The 22,224-nt window shown below is 53.6% G+C and overlaps 1 protein-coding gene across 8 annotated transcripts in view; it reads right to left on the bottom strand.

The window, feature by feature from the left end:
- Positions 1 to 5,109: 5,109 nt before the first annotated feature.
- The window catches only part of CACNA1C (calcium voltage-gated channel subunit alpha1 C), a 590,813-nt gene continuing 573,698 nt past the window's right edge, over positions 5,110 to 22,224 (bottom strand). For all 8 annotated transcript variants that reach the window (XM_079775042.1, XM_079775041.1, XM_079775040.1 and 5 more), the window contains 8 exons: positions 19,934 to 20,061; positions 19,368 to 19,502; positions 17,564 to 17,916; positions 14,819 to 14,947; positions 12,177 to 12,280; positions 11,767 to 11,870; positions 9,276 to 9,611; positions 5,110 to 7,268 (listed from right to left, as the gene is read on the bottom strand). In XM_079775042.1, the coding sequence (XP_079631168.1) occupies positions 6,966 to 7,268; positions 9,276 to 9,611; positions 11,767 to 11,870; positions 12,177 to 12,280; positions 14,819 to 14,947; positions 17,564 to 17,916; positions 19,368 to 19,502; positions 19,934 to 20,061 (1,592 nt within the window). In that variant the 3' untranslated portion in view covers positions 5,110 to 6,965. The remainder of the gene's footprint in view (positions 7,269 to 9,275; positions 9,612 to 11,766; positions 11,871 to 12,176; positions 12,281 to 14,818; positions 14,948 to 17,563; positions 17,917 to 19,367; positions 19,503 to 19,933; positions 20,062 to 22,224) is intronic.

Genomic DNA, 22,224 nt, shown 5'->3' with positions numbered 1-22,224 from the left:
TGTCCATCTTTCTACATCTCTCTGAGAACAAGCATGACACAGCTTGGTTTGGGGGTATGAAGGTCGGCCTGAGCAAGAGGATGGAGGATGTGAGGAGAAGAGGGATGGATGGGCGGGCTGGACCTGGAGCCTCTTACATGAAGGGAAGTCTTGCTTGGTACCTCTGGGGTTAAAATAAAATGGGAAAATTATGAGAGTAATAGACATTCCAGTGCTTCACCAACTGGGGACCTGACACCCTATTTCTTAATGAACGTGTGTGTTTTTCCACAGGTTGTTCTCAGCCGCTCCCATCCCAGGCTGTGAATCCTGTGTATGCCTTTGATTCCCACAGCCTACTTCTGTGCTAGGCCCTGTTCCCCCAGGCACGGGGAGACCAGCATATGCTCTGGGTGGTGCATAGCCTGGGTGGGGAGTCAAGAGATGGAGTCCACGTGTGGGGAATGGACGTGGCTGATGTGTGGCCTGAGCAAGCAGAGAGGTGCCCACAGCGTTGAGTTGCCTTCTGAAGGAGCCCTTTGCACAGGATTGTTGGCTTACAGCCGTCTACCCTTGGCTTTCAAGTTTTGTTTTCTCCTTTCAAGCCTCGGTATAGTTTCTCCGTGTTGGGAGTCCTTAGGGGGAGGGGCTTGGGACAGGGCCTAGTGCCCATCCTCCACTTCTTCCTGTCACTCTACAGCAAGGGGCCTTCTCTCCTCTCCTCCGGCTGCAGGCTCAGGAGGGACTTCCCGGGGGCCTTTGAAATGTGCAGCCCTCAGGCTCCTGTAGCAGCGCCACCGCCAAGGCTGATGTCTGCTCACCCCTTCCCCTTAGCCCCCTGCTTCTAAACTGGAGGGCTCTACAAACATCAGAGCAAGAGTTCTTAGGCCCAAACTGTGAACAGGAATTATTCTGCCCGTTTCTGTATTTCCTCGCATAGAAATCACCTCTCTTACTACTTACCACTTTTCCCTCCAAGGACTTTGTCTGATAATGGCATTTTCCGATTTATGAGGCGTGCGAGTGACTTTTAGATGGTAGATGTGTAGCAAATGACTGGTTCACGGTAGATTAAGTGTCATGTACCCTTTCTAGGAGCCTGATACAAATCACATGATTTAGATCCTGAAAACCGGGAGCCTGGGCTGCCCCACAGCGGGGAGCACACCTGTGAAAAGGCCAGCGTCCTCGGAGTGAAGGATGTTTGACTCTGGTGGTGTGACACGCCAAGCTTCTGTTTAATTACACAGTCTTTGTCGTGTCTTCCTTAAGTCAGCAGAGAACAATCGTCACTCTGCCTCTACTCTCCGTGGTGACCTAGTGTGTTTAACTTAGCTTGGGAGAGTCTATCATGGTCTCGAGTTCCCTTCCAGAGACAGAGTCCGTGTTTTCCCAATCCACCAGAAAGCAGAGGTCTTTCCCCGCAGCTGATGGGAGCTGAGCCTCTTAAAATCCTGTGAGGAAAAGGTCTTGGTTTTAGGAGGAGCAGCATTTTCCTAGCGTAGATGAATTAAGATGTTTACGTAATTCCTAGTCATGATAGGTTCAGATGGCACTATTTCCACCCTCTCCCCAGTCTCTGGCCATACAGTGCTCAGCCTTCTGGGCGGGAACAGAATCATTTGTCTAGAGCTCAGCCCCGGCACCAGCACTTGCCCCTCAAGGATGTTGGGGTGTGTGTGAGTGCGAGTGTATGTGTGTGTGTGAGTATATTTGTGTGTGTATGTGTATGTGTGTATGTGTGTGCACGGGCTGTTCAAATGTCTTCCCGACAATGTGGAAACCTGGCAGATATCCGTTTACCTGTTGTATTGGTATCTGGCTCCACAAAGCAATGCTTCATTGCTTTGAAATATAAATAAATAAATAAACAAATAAATAAATAAATAAAGTGAAAACCAGAAATGGCTTCACAAAAAACTATGTAAGAATTGCACATGGGACTCCTTTCATTCTCTGTCTCTCACTAGACTGGTGGGAGGGGGGAGGGGGCCTGGGGGGTTGGGGCAGGAGGCTGAACTAGAGAGAGCTGCTTAGGGAAGGGGACAGAGCCCCCAACAGCTGCAGGACACTTCCTTCCCTCATCGCCTTCCCTTGTGTCTCCTCAGCCGTATTGCTGGAGAAGCTGGGCGGTGGTGACTGAGAGCCTCACCCCCTCCCTGCCTCTGACAGGGGCTTGCTTCAGAGGCGCGCTGGCTAACACGAGGGTGGGGACATCCGCAGAGAGGGAAGACAGGGTGACAGGCACCCCACACCCAGCCAGATAACTTTGATTTGGTTGGGAAACGATGTGAGAAAAAAATTTTACTTTTCTCTTCTTCCACAGTAGATCCTCGAGACATGGGCCTCTCCACTGGCCATTGTGAGTGGCTGAACTGGACACTTCTTTCCATAACATGGGAACACACACACAGGAAGTCAAAACATGCCCTTTTGCCCCATTTCTCCTCCAGTTCTCTCTGTGCTTACACTCTCCCCAGACCAGAGCCATGTCTTCAAAATCAGAACTGGCCTGGCCTCTATCAGCACGTTTTTGACTCCCCTGGCGCGGAAAGAGGTCCTTCTAAAACCAGGTTCCCCTTTCTCTTGGTCTCTTTGCTAAACTGCTTCTAACTCTTAGATGATGATATTTCAATTCTTAGGGATGGAGAGGCCGTCATCTTCCTTAGCAACAGGTCTGATTCTGGTGTGATGAGGCTAAAACGCTGACTGCCCGGGTTCCTTAGGCCTAATTCAAGTTCTTATTCTATTCCTTGGCCTTTAGGAGGGACAGGCCTCTGTAAAACAACCATCACCCTTGTGGTGACTTCCAAACTCCTCCTCTTCAGGTGCTTATTTCTCATGTCATTGCTGAGGCAGAGGCACACTTCTCCCCTGGTTGCCGACTACGCCCAGAGCAGGCTAAGCAGGATTCCAAGGCGATGGCTACGTGGAAGTGACAGGCAGCTGCACTCCAAACAAGCTCCTGAAACTTGAGAGCAGGGCCCAGAGGAGAATGAGACTGAGTAAGGAAGTCTTGCTCCTTTGTCCTTGGATTGCCCAGAGGGATGTCTATCAGACTAGAAGCTGAGGAAGGGACTGTAACTAATAGCTTCTGAAGCAAAGCAGAGAAAAATTCATGAATCAAGCCAAAATCTAGGGGGAAAGTCTTCTCCTTTTACCTTCAGACCCAAAAGACTCTTCTAGGAACAGGCAGAAAGGAGACGCCTGGAAACCCCTGTGCTTACTGTAGCCATGCACACGAATAATGATCAGTAACAGACCAAGGTCTGGATATAAAAGAGGCTGGGCTAGTCGGAAGAAAATAAAAACAAAGTTCACCAAAACCCAGAACTTAAGCGGCACTTCTCCAAGTCCTTCCGGTCCTCACTCAGCACTGTCTGCTTTTCTCCTGCCGCCCCAAGGTTTTCAGACGATTCGACCACTTTGCTTTACAAGGTCATGGGGAAAGTTCTACGTCACCCAGTATACGGTGGGTGAGGGTCATTGCTTTCACAACTGATTTTACTAGTCTGTGATGATGACAGGCATCCAATGTCCATCCTGCACGAGTCCAGCATGAGGTCAGGTTCAGAAAGACCCTAGACTGGTCGCTGTCATCTGAAGCTCCTTTCCTTCACAGCAGCGCAGGGCAAGGTGCCCTGGTCACAGCTGACGCTGACACTGTTCTTATGGGGGCAGGGAGGAAGGCTAGCTGGTCTTCTGGACAGAGTTGACCATAAAGGAGAAGGGAGCCTTTGGGTGTAAGTGGTGAAAAACAAGGGGGCCATACTTAGGCAGGGCCCTAGGAGTAGCTGGAACAAGCCAGCCTGTAGCCCATGCTGCTGGCCAATGAGATGTGGCGATGCAGATGAAAAGTACAAAAGGAAAAAAATAGAATGCAGCATGAAAGGTTGTGTGTGTGTGTGTGTGTGTGTGTGTGTGTGTGTGTGTGTTAATTAAGATTCCAAATTTTATCTAGGGATCAAGTGTATAGCAAGAACCAGATATCAATCCAAAAGGGCTCCCCTCTCTATCATAGCTAACATCTTAGGGGCACAGTGGCAGGCATTTTGGGAAACCAGACAAAGGGTAACCCCTAAACCTAATGTCTAGAAGACGTTGATGGCACTGAGAAGGAACCAAGAAAGTTTGGATGGGTTGGGCTCAGAGAAACAGGAAGAAACTCTTCTGGTTTCAGACTATAATTTAACCTGGGAGTTCCTGGCCCATTTCTCCACATGTTCATGAATCAGTTCATGAAAACAAAACTCATCTTCATTGAGGAATGGACTTTCCCAATTTAAACGTCTAGTTTGCTTATCTAAGTGCCAAGAAAGGCTGAGAGCACATGGACTGGAAGAGATCCAATGGGTAAAACCCAGATGAACGGTTGGGTCCTGTTTTCCCCAAGCCAGCCCCTTTTTGACCATCACTGCTGAAATCTACTCAAAGGGCAGCATCAGTAGGGTGATGCAAACTGGCATGAGAGAAGCTCCCACAAAACCTCTGGTTCCACCACCCCTGTGAACCCCTGATGCTACGTCTCTTATCCTGGTCCCCTCCACAGCTGCCACACACCACGGGGTCTGCAGGAAGTCCTGTCCCAGAATGAAGAAAAGATGGAGAGATGAGCAAGACAGAGCTGACTTTTGGGTGGACAAACATTTTCTCTAGCCCCTGCTGTCTGAGTTTGGGTAGAGCAGTTGCCAGAGCCAGGATGTCCTTCCCCTCCTGCCAGCCCAACTCTCCTCCTGTCCTCTTGGTCAGTGTATACTTTCCTGAAAAACCACTGAGCAGAATTTGTGCTGTGGGAGTGAAAAGTCAGCCACCTCTCCTCTCCTTCAGGGGACGCGGAGGCTAGCGCAGTGAGGACAGAGGCCGGTCAGAATGACTCACGACCCCTCACAGTAAGGGCTGTTCCTAGAGAAATACCCAAACAGAGAACTGGTGCAGAGTAGATGGAGTGACGATTGGAGTGAAATATGGCCTGATCTCTCAAATGAGATGTAGTACAAATATGTCTGTCATATAGTTTTGGGAAAATTGAGGGAAACAGAAGCAAACACAAGATATGCAAAACAGTAATGTCCAAACCTGTTGGTGGGTAGCAGAATAATGATTTACACCAGTGAAACCCTTGCTCATTGTACAAATTAAAAAAAGCCTCCCTTCCCCCAACCACATATAGAAAAGCACTTAAGAGTTCAAAGGTAAAGCTTGTCACACTCCAAATACAAAATGATTTACTTACATGCAGCAAAATATACAAGAGGTGAATTCAAAAACAAACTTAATTCATTATATTCGCTTGGCACAATTGCAATTCAATTTTAAAAAAATAATTGTAAAATACTGAAACTGACCTGAATTCAAGTATAACGGTTTCTTCAACAGAAACATTATCAATGCAATAAAACATTACACGGAATATATAGAAGCAAAACACCTTCTTGAGTTTTTCCTTAAATTTCTGTGTTTTTTAAAATACAGTTTTAATGCCAACAAGACTCACAATTGTATTTTTAAAATGAATATTATTGCATTGTTTTTGCATATCTTGTGGGACAGAAAATGCAAAGTTACTGATTCCTGTTTCAGAAGCAGAGACAGTGATGTGTTTTTGCTCTCAAATGGCCCTGGATTCAGATCCCCCCAGTTAACCCAGAAATGGGGGCTGCACACTCACTGGGCGCAGGACCCCTGCGTGGGCGCACGTACACACGGCTGACACACGCAAACAGACAACCCACTACATGCGGATCACACTCAGAGACTCTCAAACTCGCTTCCTCTCTTCCGGCCACCCATATACCCAGCGTGTGTCACCCATCAGTCACCCCTCAGTCACCCATCTGTGCAAGACCCTGTGAAGTGCATTGCTGATTACCTTTAAATTATAAAACCAATCAAAAACCATGTTTACTACCTACGGAAACCATACCAATTACTGGGCATACACAACGTCTGGTAAAACTCTCCCACGTGGCTGCAAGGACCCTCCGTAGGAAAAGGAAACCTCACCCGTTTAATAACACCATCAAACCGAACCCGATTTACATTTGCAAGAGTGAAAACAGTAAGGTGGTGGCTACTGAACTTCGTCAACACCCCTCTTCCTCCCCTCCTCCTGGGAAAATAAAATAAAAAACCCCAAACAACAAAATGAAAACTGCAACATGCTGTCAAGAGAAATGTCAAACCACAGGACAGAGGAGCGCTCAACAGAACCCAGCTCCTCCCCGCTTTGTCCAGTGCTGGCTGCCCCTTCCTGCGGGCAGCGCCGCTCCCCTCGCCGCAGGCTGGCCGGCTGCCGGGCTGGGCTGCTGGGCCGGGGCTGGTGGCCAGTGAGGGGGAGGTGATCCTGATGTAGGCGGGCGGGCGGCAGCAGGCGGCTGGGGGTGGGGGTGGGCCAGCTGCCTCTTGGCCAAGCGCCCTCCCTCCAGGCTCCCAGCTCCTGGCCTCCTGCTGCTTGCTCTTCCCTCTCTGGTGGGGGTGGGGGGTGGGAGTCATGCCTGCCTCCTTCTGCAGATCCACAGGGCCCTGGCTCTATGGGGACAGTGAGGCTCGTACACAATATGTGCAAAATGATTTTTGTACAAGCAAAGTTGAAAGACACCCGTTTGACAAAGGTCCTTTTCGGCGGGGGCTACCAGAGGAAGCTGAGGGTCTCTTTGGGGCCCAAGGTGAAGGCTGGCTCCTGGCACAGGGCTTGCAAAACCGCAGGAGGGCAGGCGGCCTTCTCTCGCTCCCTCCCTGACCCTTCCACCTCCTCCTCCTTCTCCTCCTCACCACTCTGCCTCCTTGGACACAAACTGGGGTTGCTGCTTTTCTTCCCCCCAAAAAGCTGACTTTCCATTCCACCCAACTCTGTGTCTTGTCCCAACGAAATGAATGAAGACGCTGTTCCGTTAACTCCAGGTCACGAGAACAGTGAGGCACTTCTGAAACGAACCCTTTAGGAACATTGAGACAAATAAAAAACCCAGCATCTCCCAGCCCAGCTCCTACAGGCTGCTGACGTAGGCTCTGCTGTCCTGCAGCTCCTCCTCGCTCCTCTGAGGCTCCTGGCTGGGCCCACGGGGCCCGGGCTCCTCGCCCCCTGCTCTGTCCTGCCCCTGGTCCCTGCAGTTAACAAAAGGTAATAGGGTGCCGTTGGGGCTCTGCTGGGTGCCCCCACTGAGGATGTTGTCTGCAGCGTTCTCCATCTCCTCGATGGTCATGTCGCAGGCGTCAGCCAGCTCCTGGGTTGTGACCTCGATAAACTTGGGATCTTGGGCAAACTGCCCCAGTCCTTCCGAAATCAAGACCTGAAGGGGGGAGGGCCATGAGGAAAAACCAAAGAGGAACATTATTCCTGCAGCTCAACTCTTCTGTTTAGGGTTAGAGCAAAGGACTTCTGACTGGAAACTTCAGGAGTGTGTGCGTGCGTCTGCGTGCGCGTGTGAGTGCATGAGTGCGCCCTGGGGTGCTCAGAGGGAAGGAGTGAGATTCAGGATGTACAGGCAGGAGGAGAGACCTTTTGGCTGGGGTCCTCAAAAACTGTTACAAATACATGAAAACTTGGCTCACCGAGGAGCTGCAGGGGGTAGTCTCACAGCAGAGGGTTCTACCCTCTGCGCTGGTCTGTTCTCCTCCCTGGCATCTCATATTATTCTTTCCGAGAAACCTTCATTCTCCTTTGGTGAAACTGTTCTGCCCACTGCCCATTGCCGGTCTGTGGGTGCGGATCCTGAGTATGACGTGTGCAAACACCGCGCTGGCCCCTGCCTCCTCTTCTGCCTCTGCTGGGAAGGGCCAGCGGGCAAAGCCGAAGCTCCTCCTCCTTCCTAGAGGCTGCTTCCCTGACTGGCTTGGGGGAATCAACCAGTGGCCAGTGGGCAGGGGAGCCGTGGAGGGAAGCACAGAACGCTTTTCTCCAAGTTGTTAGCCCCGCTCCCCCCATTACTCTCTATCTTGCGTAATTTTTCTCCATCACTCCACCCCCTCCCAGCATGCTTATTACCTGTCTTTCCTCACCAGCATGTGAGCTCAGAAACCCTATTCCTTAGAGGTGGCCCCCCACCTAGAACACAGCCTCCACATGGCAGGTGCTCAGTGGAGATGTGTGGACTGAATAAGAGGCAACAAAGGCACTTGAAGCACAGGGGTTTGAGGTAGAAGGCACTTGGGAAGTCATCTGGGTTAGCTCCCCACCTCCTGCGACAGCCTGACGACTGGACAGGCACCGTCTCTGCTTGCACATGTCAAGTGATGGGGGCTCCCTATTTTACAGGAAAGCCCTCGTTTTGGAAAGGTCGCCTGTGTTAGCTACAGTCTGCCTGTCAGGGTGATCCAGGTGCTCCAGTCCTGCATTTAAGACCTCCTGTCCAGGACACAGAAGCCTTACAGGATTGAGATGCATGTCAGGGCTTCTTTATTTTAGTCCTCACCCGAGGATATGTTTTTATTTTTAGAGTGAGTGGAAGGGAGGGAGAGAGAGGGAAACATTGATATGAGAGAGAAACATCAGTTGATTGCCTCCCATATGCACCCTGACTGGGGAGCGAACCCACACCCTTTGGTGTATGGGAGGAGGACGCGCCACTGGCCAGCGTAACGTATCACGGCTTCGTTAGTCACCTCCTCTCTAGGTTTACTTCCCCAATTCCCTCAACCAGTTCTCACACAAAGTGGTTTCTAGGGACCTTGCCAACCCAGTCATCCTCCTCTGGGATGTTCCAGTTTGCCAGAGGTGCCCTGAGATATGGTGCCAGGACTGCAATGGGTGCTCTGACCAGGGCCGAGCACGGTGGACCCGAAGGTGCTCTTGCTCTAGACTTGAGGCTCTCAACTCTGGCTGGGAATTAGAATCATCAAAGAGGTTTTTTTTTTTTTTTTAAAAAAACCCATTTAATTGGTCATAGGTTTCCAAACCTCCCCCCCCCCCCCCCCCGGTTATTCTAATGAGCAACCAGGCTCGGGAGTCAGACATGACTCTGTGCACACAGGCAGCCCACGCTCACCGCTGGGGCCGGCTGGCACGCCCGGGGTGCGTGGGGAAGCCCCTGGCTTTCTCCGGCTTCCCTGGCCTGTGGTAGGCATGTGCCACTCAGTTTCTCCCTCCCTCTGCGTCAGCCCAGCCCCAACAGAAGTCCAGAATTCCCTGCCTGCCACGCCGTCCTGCTGCCGGCTCTGACACTGAGGGCCTCTCAGGCCCGGGGACTGACATCCAGTCCACGTGGGAGAGAGCCGGGGAGCGTTTCGTGATGCTCCGTGCAAAGGGCCCTGCTGCCTCGGGCTTTCCTCCCGCCTGTGCCCTGCTCAGGGTCACTTACTGCTTCCACCAGGCTGCTGGCACTGCCGTGGAACTGCCTGCCCCAGGCCCCGGCCTGGCTGGGCACAGTGAGGGACACCGGCCGGGCTCTCCGCAGGGCGCTGCTGCCCGCCTCGCAGGGTGTGGGCTCCCCCGACCAGGAGCCGCAGTGGACGGATGGGAAGCTGCTGTTGAGTTTCTCGGTGGACTCGGTTCCTTCCAGCCGAAGGGTGGGGATGGGCTGCGGGGGCCAGCCTCGGCTGCTGGGCGTGGCCGGGGGGGTGGCACATGGCCGGGGGAAGGTGGTGGGAGAATGGCTTCTCTGGAGGAGGGGGCTCAGGCCCGCCACTGCCAAGGCCTGTGGACACACAAGGAGCACGGGTTACCGAATGGTCAGGCCAGAGGCAGGCCTCTCAGCAGCTACTGCCTGCAGCTGGTCCCAGCTGCCTGGAGCTCATACACCACCATTTCACCCATCTGAATCCTACCTCATCAAGACCCAGTGTAAATTTAAACCGTCCTAAAACGCATTTTCTGATGATCTCAGTCTGAAGTAACCCTGTCTCCTCTAAATTCCAAAAGTTGTGACAGACTGGCAGGATCACCTGCCCATCAGCACTGGCCCCGCCCCATCAGCTGTGAATTCTCCCCCTTTGGCTTCCTGGTCAGTTGACTAGAGAGGATGTGCCTGTGTCACCTGTACAACCACACACAGTGCCCACTGGCTCCCTGCCCTTTGGGCTGATGTGAGGTCCAAGTGAAGGAGGGTCTGCGAGAAAGCACACTGTGCATCCAAAGAGCTAGACAAAACCAGTGCTCACTGTTTCAGGTTTTACAATTAATCTGGCCAGTAATGATGTCTTGCCAATCTCTAGCTCACCTTGTTTTTGAGCTGTTGTCCAAATCTTACACTGTGTTGTGACTGAACTATTTACAGGGCTGTGTCCTCTGCCCCATGGTGCCTGACTGTCCTGAGGGTGGGTCGTGGTCCCCAGGTGAGCTGCTGCAACGCCTACTCTGATGTGCTGCATCCAGGGGGCAGTGGCAGCGTGGGGGAGAGCCCAGCCCGAGAGGCAGAGAGAAGGGGGCGCTGCCACGTGGGTGGGAGGTAGTAAATGAAGAGGAGTTTCTTGCCTTCCAGAATGATCGAACAGGTGAGTGAAATAAACTTTCAGAAACCCTTGAATATCACATACGGTGTCCCCCCGCCCCCCCCCCCCCCCCCCCCCGCAGCCTGCCAGCCGCCCCTGGCCACTGCTCTTGACGGTCCCCCGCCTGGGTCCTGGGGCCCTGGGAGATAGTATGCATGCGGGCAATGCCACACAAGCTAAGCAAAACAGTGCATTTCTTTAAGATGAAATAGTGTCAACTTAGCCAAGTCACATTGGCCATCTTATCTATACAATAAAAGCCTAAGCGACCATTATGGTGGAATGACCAGAATGACCGGTTGCTATGATGCGCACTGACCACCAGGTGGCAGATGCTCAATGCAGGAGCTGCCCCCTGGTGGTCAGTGCGCTTCCAAAGTCTTGGGGACTTTGTCTAGCCTCCTGGGGAATGGCCAGTGGCCTGTCCCAGAAGCTGGGCTCGTGGCTGGCAAGCAAAGCGGAGGTGGTGGGAGCCTCTCTCGCCTCTGTGGCAGCCCTAAGGAGCAGCGAGCTGAGTGGTAAGGAGCAGCGAGTAGATGGGCAATAAGGAGTGAGGGGTCCCGGACTGCAAGAGGGCACAGGCCGGGCTGAGGGACCCCCCCCCCCCCCCGCACCAGTGCACTAATTTCGTGCACCGGGCCTCTAGTGCTGATCATAAACTTTAATCGGCAGTTGAATGCCTTTGTAAAAAAAAAAAAAAAAAAGGAAAACATAGGCCTGTGGAAAGGGAGTGCATAATTAAAGAGGTAAAAAGTTTAGGAAACTCTAGGTTACAGCCTAATTTTTCTGGAGGTAAGAGAATGCCTTAGATAATTCTTTGAGAACTCCATTAGTTCTGAGATACTAAGAGCATTTTTGATGCTCTTTGGATTGTACACTGCGGAGTCATCCGTGCTAAAAGAAAAATGTCAACTCTCCCTGGACCCATTTTCCTGGGAAATCACTCCCTACTCCTGACCATGTAGCTGGCTGGTTCTCTGATCATTTCTGTATTTCAGTGGATGGATTTTTGTGCCGCTCAATTTCCAGGTGTCTTGCAACTCTAGGTAGAACCACATCTGCTTGAGTGCCCTATGGTATAAGCCCATGTCTTGGGGGTGGGGGCCACTGTAAGAAGAAAGCTCAGGCGGAATCCTGGGACCGTGTGGGGCGCTCCTGCTCACCAGTATTTCCTAGGTCTCCACCTTGGGAAATTTCAGACTTTGTTAAGGCTCTCATTTGAGTAGAAAAAGCCCCTCCCCGGGGGCTGCTAGGCCAGGGGTGGGGATGCGGCAGCGGTGTGAGACAGGGAAGACTGGTGACTTGGGGACTTTGTCTAGCCTACTGGGGGGTGGCCAGTGGCCTGTCCAAAGTGTGGGCTACCTGGTGATGAACCAGGTGCAAGGGCAGGACTGTCTTCTGAGAGATGTCTCCCCCTTGATTCTTCTGTCGCTTCAGACATTCTAGGTGGAACGAGGCCCTCCGACCTGCAAAGGAGCCAAAGAACCGGGATCAGAGCAGGGAAAGGAGACTGGGTCTGGGCCGATTCGGGCCCAGGGAGGGAAAAGGTCTGTATACACCTCCCCTTCACCCTTCATCTTCCTCCGACACATACCACGCAGCCAACAAACCCTGCCCTTGGAATTCCTCTCGTCACTTTGGAAATCTGTCCAGCCTACTGTGTGGGGTGGTTGGAGCCAGGCCACCGTGGTCTCTGTCACCCTGGGTGCCCGCCCAGTCATCTGGGGGTGCCCACTGGCTGCCACATCTGGGAGCGAGGTGCGTGGGCTTACCCAGGGAGGCAGAGCGGAGGAAGCCCCTCTTTGGAGATTGCCGGGTGTCCCTCCTGTCCTCCGGCGGCGCCAACTGTCGGCTTTCCTCATCCTGGTAGGACAGCCTGGAACAGAGAACTCCTGGGGCTTGCTCCTGGAGGCTGAGACATGCACCCCACAGGGACAGCTGCCACCCCAGAAGGCATTTCCTTTGCTCCTCAGTGAAGGGAGCCCCCTTCTTGTGCTCCCAGGAAGGTTTGGGGAGGGGCAGCAGGGACGCGCCACCCAGGGCCCTGCTCTCTGGCTTCACAGACGCTTCCGGCTCCTCACACACAGCCTGTGGGCTCTGAGCCCCGCACCTCTGATCGGAGGCATGAGGGCGCTCTTGGGTCAACGTTGTTGAGAAAATTGGGAAGAAATTCTAGGCCCACAGGTTCTTTCCAGGCATGGCCCGGGCTCCTCTCTTCCACAGGCTGACGCTCTTTACCATGACTGGTCCCTACTTTACCCCAACTCCCACCCCTTCCTCCCTGGCCTGCCCTCCCTGCATCAGCAAGGGCACCACACAGTCACCCTGTGGACAGCAGAGCTGGCATGGACCCGGGGCCTCAGGCCAGTGGTCCCTACGCCTTTCTGATGGGACGCACAGGTGAGTGTATCTCACACAGTCCGTGTACACACACACACGTGACTGAACTAAACATCATGAACCACACTCACCGTCAGGCGCTGCACTCTGACAGTTTCCATTCTACTTTGGTCCGTCCTATTTTTTTCAAAATGTCAGTTGCAGGCCACTAAGTTGACGTCACTACCCCTGGTGGTCGCTCCGAGGTTGCACCCTAGCCCGTCCTTTCACAGAGGACGCCCCCGACTCTGCTCCTCTGGGACTCGCGTCCTCGGAGGCAGAGACCGTGTGCCTTCCTGCTCCCTGCTCCCTGCCTTCCAGCATCTGCAGGTGTGCAGGGAAGTTTTGGAACCAAAACCTCTAAGCCTTTCCTCTCATTCTCAGCCTGGTCAGCCCTCCCTGTTATATTCTCTTCTGAGCCAAATCGTACCCATTCCTGAGGACCCAGCTTCTGTTTGACCTTGTGCCTGGCGCCTGTTATGGTCGCCTTGACTTTGACCTTTTCGGAATGCCTGTACTCCTCGCAGTTGTGCGACTCTGTGAGCATATTAGTTAGAAAATCTCCATGTTATTTTCCTCTTCGGAGATCATCTTAGCTTCCTATCGAGTTTGCAAACTCTCCCTGAGTGCGGAGGCCAGTGTTTCCATGATCCAGCAGAGCACCCGATAAGAGCCAAAATGAATGGAAGCATATGCTTTTCCTGATTTCCAAACGATGTGACCATGTATTAATTTGCATTCTCTAAAAATCTAAAGGCTAAAAGGGCTGGCCCTTCCTTATTATAAAGTGCTTTCAGGAAATCCTTTAAAACAATGCATCTTAAACTTTTTGAATGCAACCCACACTCATAAATACATTTTACGGGACTCTGCACACACATACATAGGCAATTAAACAAATGTTTCACAAAATGATACTTAGCTTTGTGACATTGGATATGCTATTTTATATCCTCTTATTTTATCCTAGTCTGTGCTACGATGTGCTATACTTTCTTTTAAAAGTGCTGATCATAACGAAGTAAATGTCACAACCTCCTAATTGGTCTAGATCTGCAGTAAAAAAACCCTTCTCTTAAAACATTCCAGCTGACAAAAATCTCAGCCCCCATTTGCCAACAGTGCCCTCTACTGGGCAGCTTTATTATAAGCAGTTTCACAGGCATTTGTTTAATGGTCAATACAGGTCTGTGTGTGACTGAGTCTCACTATAACATACATTTATTAGTTGGTTGCACTGAAAACAATTTAAGAAACAGCGTTTAGAATTCTTTTCTGAAAGCACTTTCTTGTGAGGAGGGCCAAGCTAACCCGGGGATTGTGTGGGTCTGTGTGTGTCTGTGTGGGTCTGTGTGGGTCTGTGTGGGTCTGTGTGGGTCTGTGTGTGTCTGTGTGGGTCTGTGTGGGTCTGTGTGTGTCTGTGTGGGTCTGTGTGGGTCTGTGTGTGTCTGTGTGTGTCTGTGTGGGTCTGTGTGGGTCTGTGTGTGTCTGTGTGTGTCTGTGTGGGTCTGTGTGTGTCTGTGTGGGTCTGTGTGTGTCTGTGTGTGTCTGTGTGTGTCTGTGTGGGTCTGTGTGGGTCTGTGTGTGTCTGTGTGTGTCTGTGTGGGTCTGTGTGGGTCTGTGTGTGTCTGTGTGGGTCTGTGTGGGTCTGTGTGGGTCTGTGTGTGTCTGTGTGGGTCTGTGTGAGTCTGTGTGTGTCTGTGTGTGTCTGTGTGGGTCTGTGTGGGTCTGTGTGGGTCTGTGTGGGTCTGTGTGTGTCTGTGTGGGTCTGTGTGTGTCTGTGTGTGTCTGTGTGGGTCTGTGTGGGTCTGTGTGGGTCTGTGTGGGTCTGTGTGTGTCTGTGTGTGTCTGTGTGTGTCTGTGTGGGTCTGGGGCTTCTCTCCCTAACGAGGTGACAGATGCCTTGCAGGTGCTCTTCTGACATGTGACCTCTTTCCCCTTCCAGATCTCTCCCAGAGGAGGGACCCCAGGGCCTGCCTTCCACCCAGACCCCTCTACACACGCGGCCAGCCGGGGCAGAGGCCACAGGGCTCACTTGTCTGTGGAGACCAGGCTGGGCTCACTGCAGTACTCCGCGTCGTCACCCATCTGCGCGTCACAGGCCTCGTCCTGAGAAAACTCCTCCCGACACACCATGGCTATCTGGCTCTCCCGGGAGTGGCACCTAAAGTGTCCAAGATGGAGAAAAAATCAGGACCTGCCAGCCCCCTCCCCTTGCTCAGCAGTACGGCATCACACGCATGTGCACACGCGCTCACTCACAGCAGCCAGGCCCCTCCTGCGACCGATGGCGGAGGAAGCACAGGACTGGGGGTGTGGTTCCCTGGGGGAAGGGGGTGAGGACCAGGGAGACCTGCGTTCTGACCCCATTCAATTACCCTCTGGCATAAGCCTCAGGATCCCATCAATAAAACCGGACTAACATATGCCTGACCCGGAGGCTTGTTGTGAAGAACAAATGAAGCAACACACGAGATGGTGCTCGGAAAGGAGAGGGTCAGCCTTTAAGGAAGTGTCCTGGGCCACCCAGAGAGGGCGGGGCCCGGTGAGCGGGCTGCCCCGTCCCTGCACTACAGGCAGGTGGGCCTTGGGGCACTGGTTGGGCAGAGCTGAGAGGTCCTGGTGTCACGTTTGGCACTGGCTCCCTGGAGTGAAGGCACGGAGAGGAAGGCTCAGATGGCGGCTTTGTTCTTCTAAGCCGGGGGCGTGCGCCTGAGGCCCTGCCGAGCTGAGTCTCCACGGAGCCGGTCAGCACACATCCCTGCCGCGCCACGTGTGCCTGGGATTCTATCCCTTCCCTCGGCCAGTCTTCTGCTCACCTGCTCACGCCTTCCTTAGCTCCCCTTTCCTGCCTGTGCCGGGCTCAGCAGCCCCTCCATCATTCTTCCTCTAGATCAGAAAGCCAGGGCCCGCGTTATCCTGACTCATGAGGCATCAGAGAAACACCCCCCTTCATCCTCTCAGAACTGAGTGCTGGGTCAGCGCCCCAGCTCTGGCCCTGGGACTGGGCGCCACTCCAGAAGGGTCAGGGCCGTTGTCTGGGGGAGGCCCTCACCGGTGGCTGCCCACCCCACAGTCCCAGGCTCTGGATGGGGTGGGAAGAGAGGGACAGGGATGGAGGGAGCTTTGGTGAGGCACCACGGGAGGCGCTGGACACAGGGAATGGCAGCAGGCAGGCAACATCACTCCTCGGGGGCCACTGTGTGCAAGGTGTGCTGGTCTGTCCCCAGCAAAGGCAAGGCCAGCGCCGGAGCCACCACAGCCCTGAGCTGTGACACGAAGGACAAGGGCCCAGAGCTGGAACTTTGGTTAAGTTGCGCCTCTTCACAATTTGAAACTTACTGCCCTGAGTGTTGTTTTCCCCACTGTGTTGGGAGGTGGGAGCTGACATTTAGGGAGCGCTTACTATGTGCTAGGCGCCTTGCCTGGACCCTGTTTCACTAACAGATGGATCTGCAGGGAGAGGAAGAAATCCCCAATGTCCCTCCCTACCTCCTCTCTAAAGTGATTTTTACCTTCCTTCCCGAATACAGAACAAAGTCTCATATGAAAATTCCCTTTGAAGGAGGTGTTAGTTTACACTGAGGCGCTAGTGATGAACACAGCAAGCCTTCCTGAAGGGGACAAGGGGAGCAGGGAGAAGATGGTACTAGGACTGAGTCCCCGAAGGTCACAGAAAGGGGGGCGGGCTGCAGAAAAGGGAGGGGCCACTAAGACAGGCGTGGGCCAGCCACCTGGACATAGACATCCTCCTGTGCAAACCAGCCTTTCCGATCAGCACGCCAAACCCAGGGCTCACGCTCGGCCCTGCACCTAGGAGGCATCGGTGTGAGTGGGCAGGACTCGCCCAGCACTGCTTGGGTGGTGAGCCAGCTCATCTTAGGCAGCAATGCAGACGGGTGGCCAGCTTGACTTGTCTGCCATCAGACACTGGTAAGCGGACAGGCCACGTGGACGTACACGTGTGCCGCTGGTTCCTTGAAGGAAAGCAGCTCAGGACACGTGCCCATGGACTGAGAAAGACGCTGGGACTTTTCAATTTTTCTCAGCTCAAGGGCAGAAAAGGAGGCTGGCCCAAGAACCTGGCACGCTGGGATCTGCCGCCCCGCTCTGGGGGAGCAGTGCAGCTAAGGCTGAGGTGGCCAGGCGCAGCTGCGCGGCCTCTCCCACCGGCCTGGGGAGCCAGAGCTGCCCACATGGACAGGCAGACCCGCTAGGCCAGGCCGTGCTCCCGGAGGCCCAGAGCATGACAGCAGGGAGCAGAGCACAGGGAGGAAGAGCCGGTCAGAAGGTGGGAGGTGCAGCCAAGACCAGGAATGACGGACCCTGGGACAGACGAGCAACTGCTACAGCGAAGGGCCTCCTGCCACCGAGAGGCCCCTCCCTGGAGGGGTGAGAAGGGTGGAAAGAGGAGGCGGTAACTTCGTTCCCCTTCCACTTGGGGAACGGTGCCTGTGGTGTAGCCAGGATGCAAACATCTTGGGGCTGAGGGGCCAGGGCCTCTGCAGGGCGGGGCGGGGCCCAGAGCACAGAGCAGGCTCTGCCAGAGGTGTGCTCCTCAGGACACTTGCTGGCGGTGGGGCCACGCGCCTTCCCTAAGCATGGCTGCCACATGCAGTCAAGGGCAGGACCTGGGAGGCGGCCTGCACCCTGCTCTCTCCCTGGATCACAGGGCAGCAGCATCCACCCCCGCGTGAGGGGTGACTGCAGGCCGGGGGGCCTCTGAGCTGGAGTGTGTGAGGCCCCTGCAGGGCCCTGGGTGCCCCGCCCTCCCGCTTACCTCTTGGAGCTGAGCGTCCACGCTGCCTCCTGCACCCGGATGGCGGGAGACAAGGGGGGCCCGTGGCCCTCCACGGCGCTGACCGAGCTGGGGTAGCGGGTGGGGCGGGGGAAGCGGCCCAGGGCAGTGTTGTTGGCATTGTTGATGTTGGCATTGGAGCCAGTGGATGAGTAGCTGCTGGGGGTGAAGGTGGAGTCCACCAGTTTCTCATGGGACGGGGACTCGGTGTCGCCTGGGCTGTTGGTGGCCTTGTTGATGTGCAGCGGGCGCTGAGTGGTGAAGGTCTGGGGGAAGGTGCTCCGGCTGTCGCTTTGGTAGTAGCTGACGTGGTTGCCGAACAGGCCACCGGCCCTCTGCAGGCAAGACAGGAGGGGTGGGTGGAGAACGCCTCCGCGGCAGCCTCTCCCCGCGAGTGAGGAAAGTTGTCCGCCCTCCGAGAGCACAGCCACGCGGGGATTCTTCACCCACGTGGCCTGGCAGCTGGAGTGGCAGGGGCCCGTCAGTCCCCCCTGGGAGGGCTGGGGGAATAGTGAGGGACAGGACATCCTGTGGGAGCCAGCCAGGCTGGGAAGCCGCTGTCCTGGGAGTTTCTAATGAGCCTGTGGAAGACTGGGGTTGAGGTTCAAGGACGAGTCTAGGGCACCCAGCCTCCCCTGCACCTGCGAGGTGTGGCAGCTGAGGCGCTGCGAGGTCTGAGGGGCGGGGAAGGGACAGAGGCTCCAATGAGATTTAAAAAATGGAACTCCAACTGGCTCCCTGGGCCAGAAACCGTGTTAGCCAAAGGCTTTGGAAATAAAGATGACGGATTTACTACCTCTATTATATTATGGCCTCCTTTCCTATGGGAGGGTCTTAGAGATTTCAGATCTGAAACCGGGTTCATTCCCAGCATTCTTTCCTTGTCCTGGGCAAGTGGACAAGCAGCTATTGGCAAGGTTGGTCGGCGGGGTCTGGGCAGGGCCGTGTTACCCTGCTGCTGTGTCCCCGAGGCCATTCGGTAACGAACACTTTGCAGTGATGAGAATGAGGATGTGAGGACAGGTCAGCTACAGGCCGGACCACTTCCTCTCGCCTCCCTGTTTCCACAGCCTGGGGACCCGGGCCCGGGGCTGGGAGGCCCTCGCTGGAGCTAAACCCAGCTAGATGCCTTCGGGATTAGGCAGGTACCACAAATGAATGGAGAGAGCCGGATGTAAGAGCCCAAGCGTTCCCGTCACGTTCCGTTTCTACTGTGAACACTGAAGCTCAGCCTCCGTCCGGCTCAGGGGAGGAGGGGCAAGGCTGGAGGGACCCTGTGACCTGGAGAACACATGTCCCATCGAGGGGACAACTGCCACTGGGCCCCAGCCCTCTGATGCCATGGCGGGGGGGTTGGGGGGAGGGACACAGCCTAACATCGACAGCTTCGCATGCTTTAAAGAGAAGCCAGAAGTCTAGATTTTTATTTGAATGGGACCGATTTTCAAATGTTGGCAAACTGAATGGGCCTGCAGATTAGCTGTGGCCCAAGGGCCATCACTTTGCAGCTTCTAATGTACTTTCTCCTTGGAAACATTTCCCTCAGAAAGCGGGTCCTTCCTCCTCCTCCCTGATGCCCTCCGAGCTGCCATGTCCTGGGAGCCCTGGCTTGAGAGGGAGCTGGGCTTGGGAAAGGGGAGGGGTAGGACACGGCTGGTGGGAAGAGCTGGAATCTGCCACAGAACTCGGGCCTTTCTCCCTGCGTTTTCTCGGCAGGACACCAGTCCACCCTCCTGCTTCAACCGAACTTGATTAAGGTGGAGAGTGCTGCCGAGCATCCACCTACCCTGAAGATGTCGTCTTCAGAGGCGGCAGACACAGCCTCCTTCATGGCTTTGTCTAGTTCCTCCTCGGCTGTCAGGTCTCCGGAGATGGCCCGTCGGATCTCGGGCCCGATGTCGTGCAGCGTGCGCAAGCCAGCCTGGAACCCAGAGGGACGCGTGAGCCCTGCGCTCCCCGCCCAGCCACTCACCCGCCGTGTCTCCGCCAGGCAGGGAGCCCCAGAAGGTACCCACCCTGTGTGTGCTAACCGGGGCGTCTCTGGGACCTCTCTGTCTGGCTCCGAGTGGAAGAACCCAGGCTTGTACCCAGGAGAGATGAAGGCACAGTAGCAGGGGCTGTCAGGGAACCTCAGCCCCGCTCCAGAGAGCCTGGGCGCTGTGGAGCAGGCAGGACCATGGCGGGCAGTGTGTGTGGAGAGAACACAGAGGGAAAGGACTATGCTCCCTTCACACATCTACCTTCTGAAGGGACCTGGCCTCCAGCCCACTGGTGAGAGACTTGGACCCTGGCCAGAGGTCAGAGGAAGGTGACCAGGCCTTTCCTTGGGGTGTGGCCCCACTCGCCCCTCACCTGTAGGGACAAGGCGTTCCTCTGGGAGGGCTTGCCCACGAGGCCCTGCTCTTTGCGCTTCTTGAATTTCCGGAAGTACTCTTGGATCAGGAAAGTAGCATAAAACTTGCCGACCGTGACCTCATCATCTGACATTCAAAGAGAGAACAGGGAATTGGAGATGAACAAGGGGAATTCAGTTGGGCTTTATTAATTTACTAGAGGCCTGGTGCATGAAATTTGTGTGTGTGTGTGTGTGTGTGTGTGTGTGTGTGTGTGTGTGTCCCTCAGCCCAGTTCGCACCCTCTCCAATCTGGGACCCCTCTGCGGGATCAGGCTAACCGGCAGTTGGACATCCCTCTTGCAATCGGGATCGCTGGCTCCTAACTGCTCACCTGCCTGCCAGCTGATCACCCTAACTACTCTCCCCTGCCAGCCTGATCACCCCTAACCGCCTCTGCCTTGGCCCCCACCACCGTGGCTTTGTTCGGAAGGACGTCTGGAAGGTCGTCTGTAAAATGTCTGATCTAATTAGCATATTACCCTTTTATTAGTATAGATTTTTCAGCATCCAAACTTTAAAAATTTTTCAATTTATATTTTGAAGAGATAGTACATTCACATGGTTCAAAAAGACAAAACTATATAAAAAAATTATATAGTGAAAAGCCTCTCTCCCACTGTTCCCATCTGTCAGGTTACCACCTCCTAATAGATAAGCTTTTTATTAGTTTCTTGAATATTTTTGCAAAGATTCTTTATGCAAATGCTTTCTGTAAATGAGCAATATATTCTTATTGCCCCCCTTTTTAAAGAAAAATACCATATTGTCAAAATTATTTCCCACCTTGCTCTGTTTACTGAGTAACTGACATTGCTAATGTTCTCATTTGATTCCGAAGCTTCAGACTCCCATCAACCAGTCCCCTAAGTGCAAACATAGTTCTGCTTAAAGGTGAGCAGGAGGGGTGGTGGAAGGAGCACCTTCCTCCTGTGTAAGTTTGGGATTTTCTTTCAACCAGACAGATTGGGTTGGGTGGGTCCCCTGTCTTGGGAATGAACCATGTGATGGAGAAGCCAGTAAGTCTCCAATGAGAATATTTCATGTCCTGTAAGGAGCCCCTTTGCTCCACCTCCTAGGTCTCTGTGAAGGACAGGGCCTGGGCCTGGGAGTCAGCTGGTTGGGTCAGATCTAAGGGCTTGTGATGGTTCTCCTGCTTCTGGTTGTCCTCAAAGAGGAGCCAAATCCACAGCAGCGATGGCCTTCCCCCTGGCAAGGGCCTCATCCCCATTGGGAGGAAAGACCCTGAACCCCTGTCCAGAGTGGTTGGGGAGGAAGTGTTGCAGGGGAAAGGGCTTGGCGCTCTGGCGTCCCTCAGACCTGGGTTCGAATCCCATATCTACTAGGTCCTCACAGCGTAGCCTTGGGCCAGCTACCTAGTTCCTAAGAACTTTGATTCTTTGAGCAAACGTCATAGAAACGTTATAAGGAGCAAATAAAATACGGCATGTAAGCCGTCAGGTGCCGCCTGTCCATCTCTGTGACTCCACTTAGTCCCAGTCCTGCCTTCCCTCTGGGAAGTGGCTCTCAACAGGGGTGGGTGTCACCTTTTAAAAAGTGTTTTGAGGCTGGTGGGTCGTTTTTAGTTGACACGGTGATTTGGGGTGCTACTGGTACTAAATGGCTCTAGATGTGGCCCTTAAAGCACAGACGTGTTTTGCACAATAAATAATAGCTTCACACTCTTTCAAGTGTTATGATAGGACATCCATGTGGGGGACAACCTGCTTATAATTATCTGAGCTAAGAACCTAAATTCATTTTACAAAGTTTTAATATATCCAGAATTTTCCAGGAACATAACTGCTGTGTAAGTTGACAGAAAACTTTGTTTCACCTGCCCCGATGGAATCTGAGTCTCCCGCTGTCGTTGACCTGCCTGTCTCAGTCAGCATGTGTTCTTTGCATGTGCATGTACATAGGTGTATGTGCACATATGTGTGTATGTAAAGTTGTTTAAATATACTTAGCCCTTACTTCAAAAGGACAAAAACGAGATGTTGACAATATTCAATCATCTTACTTCCTTTAAACACTTATTCGTTATACGTGGGTGCATACAAGCATTTCTTCAGATAGTTATAACTTTATATATTGAAAACCATTAGATTTCAATGCATTTTATATTAGGTAAAGTGTTATATTAATATTTTGGAAATTACATGTGTGGGGAGGCTGTTTTACCTATGACTCAGGACAGCGGTAGGGGCTGTGGGTGCATAGGGCTGAGCAACATGCCCTGGGAAGGACA

Source organism: Cnephaeus nilssonii (assembly GCF_951640355.1).
Source record: "Cnephaeus nilssonii genome assembly, chromosome: 6".
Lineage (NCBI taxonomy): Eukaryota > Metazoa > Chordata > Mammalia > Chiroptera > Vespertilionidae > Cnephaeus > Cnephaeus nilssonii.
Note: the sequence above shows the minus strand (reverse complement) of the source record. Positions and strands in the feature narration are given on the sequence as shown.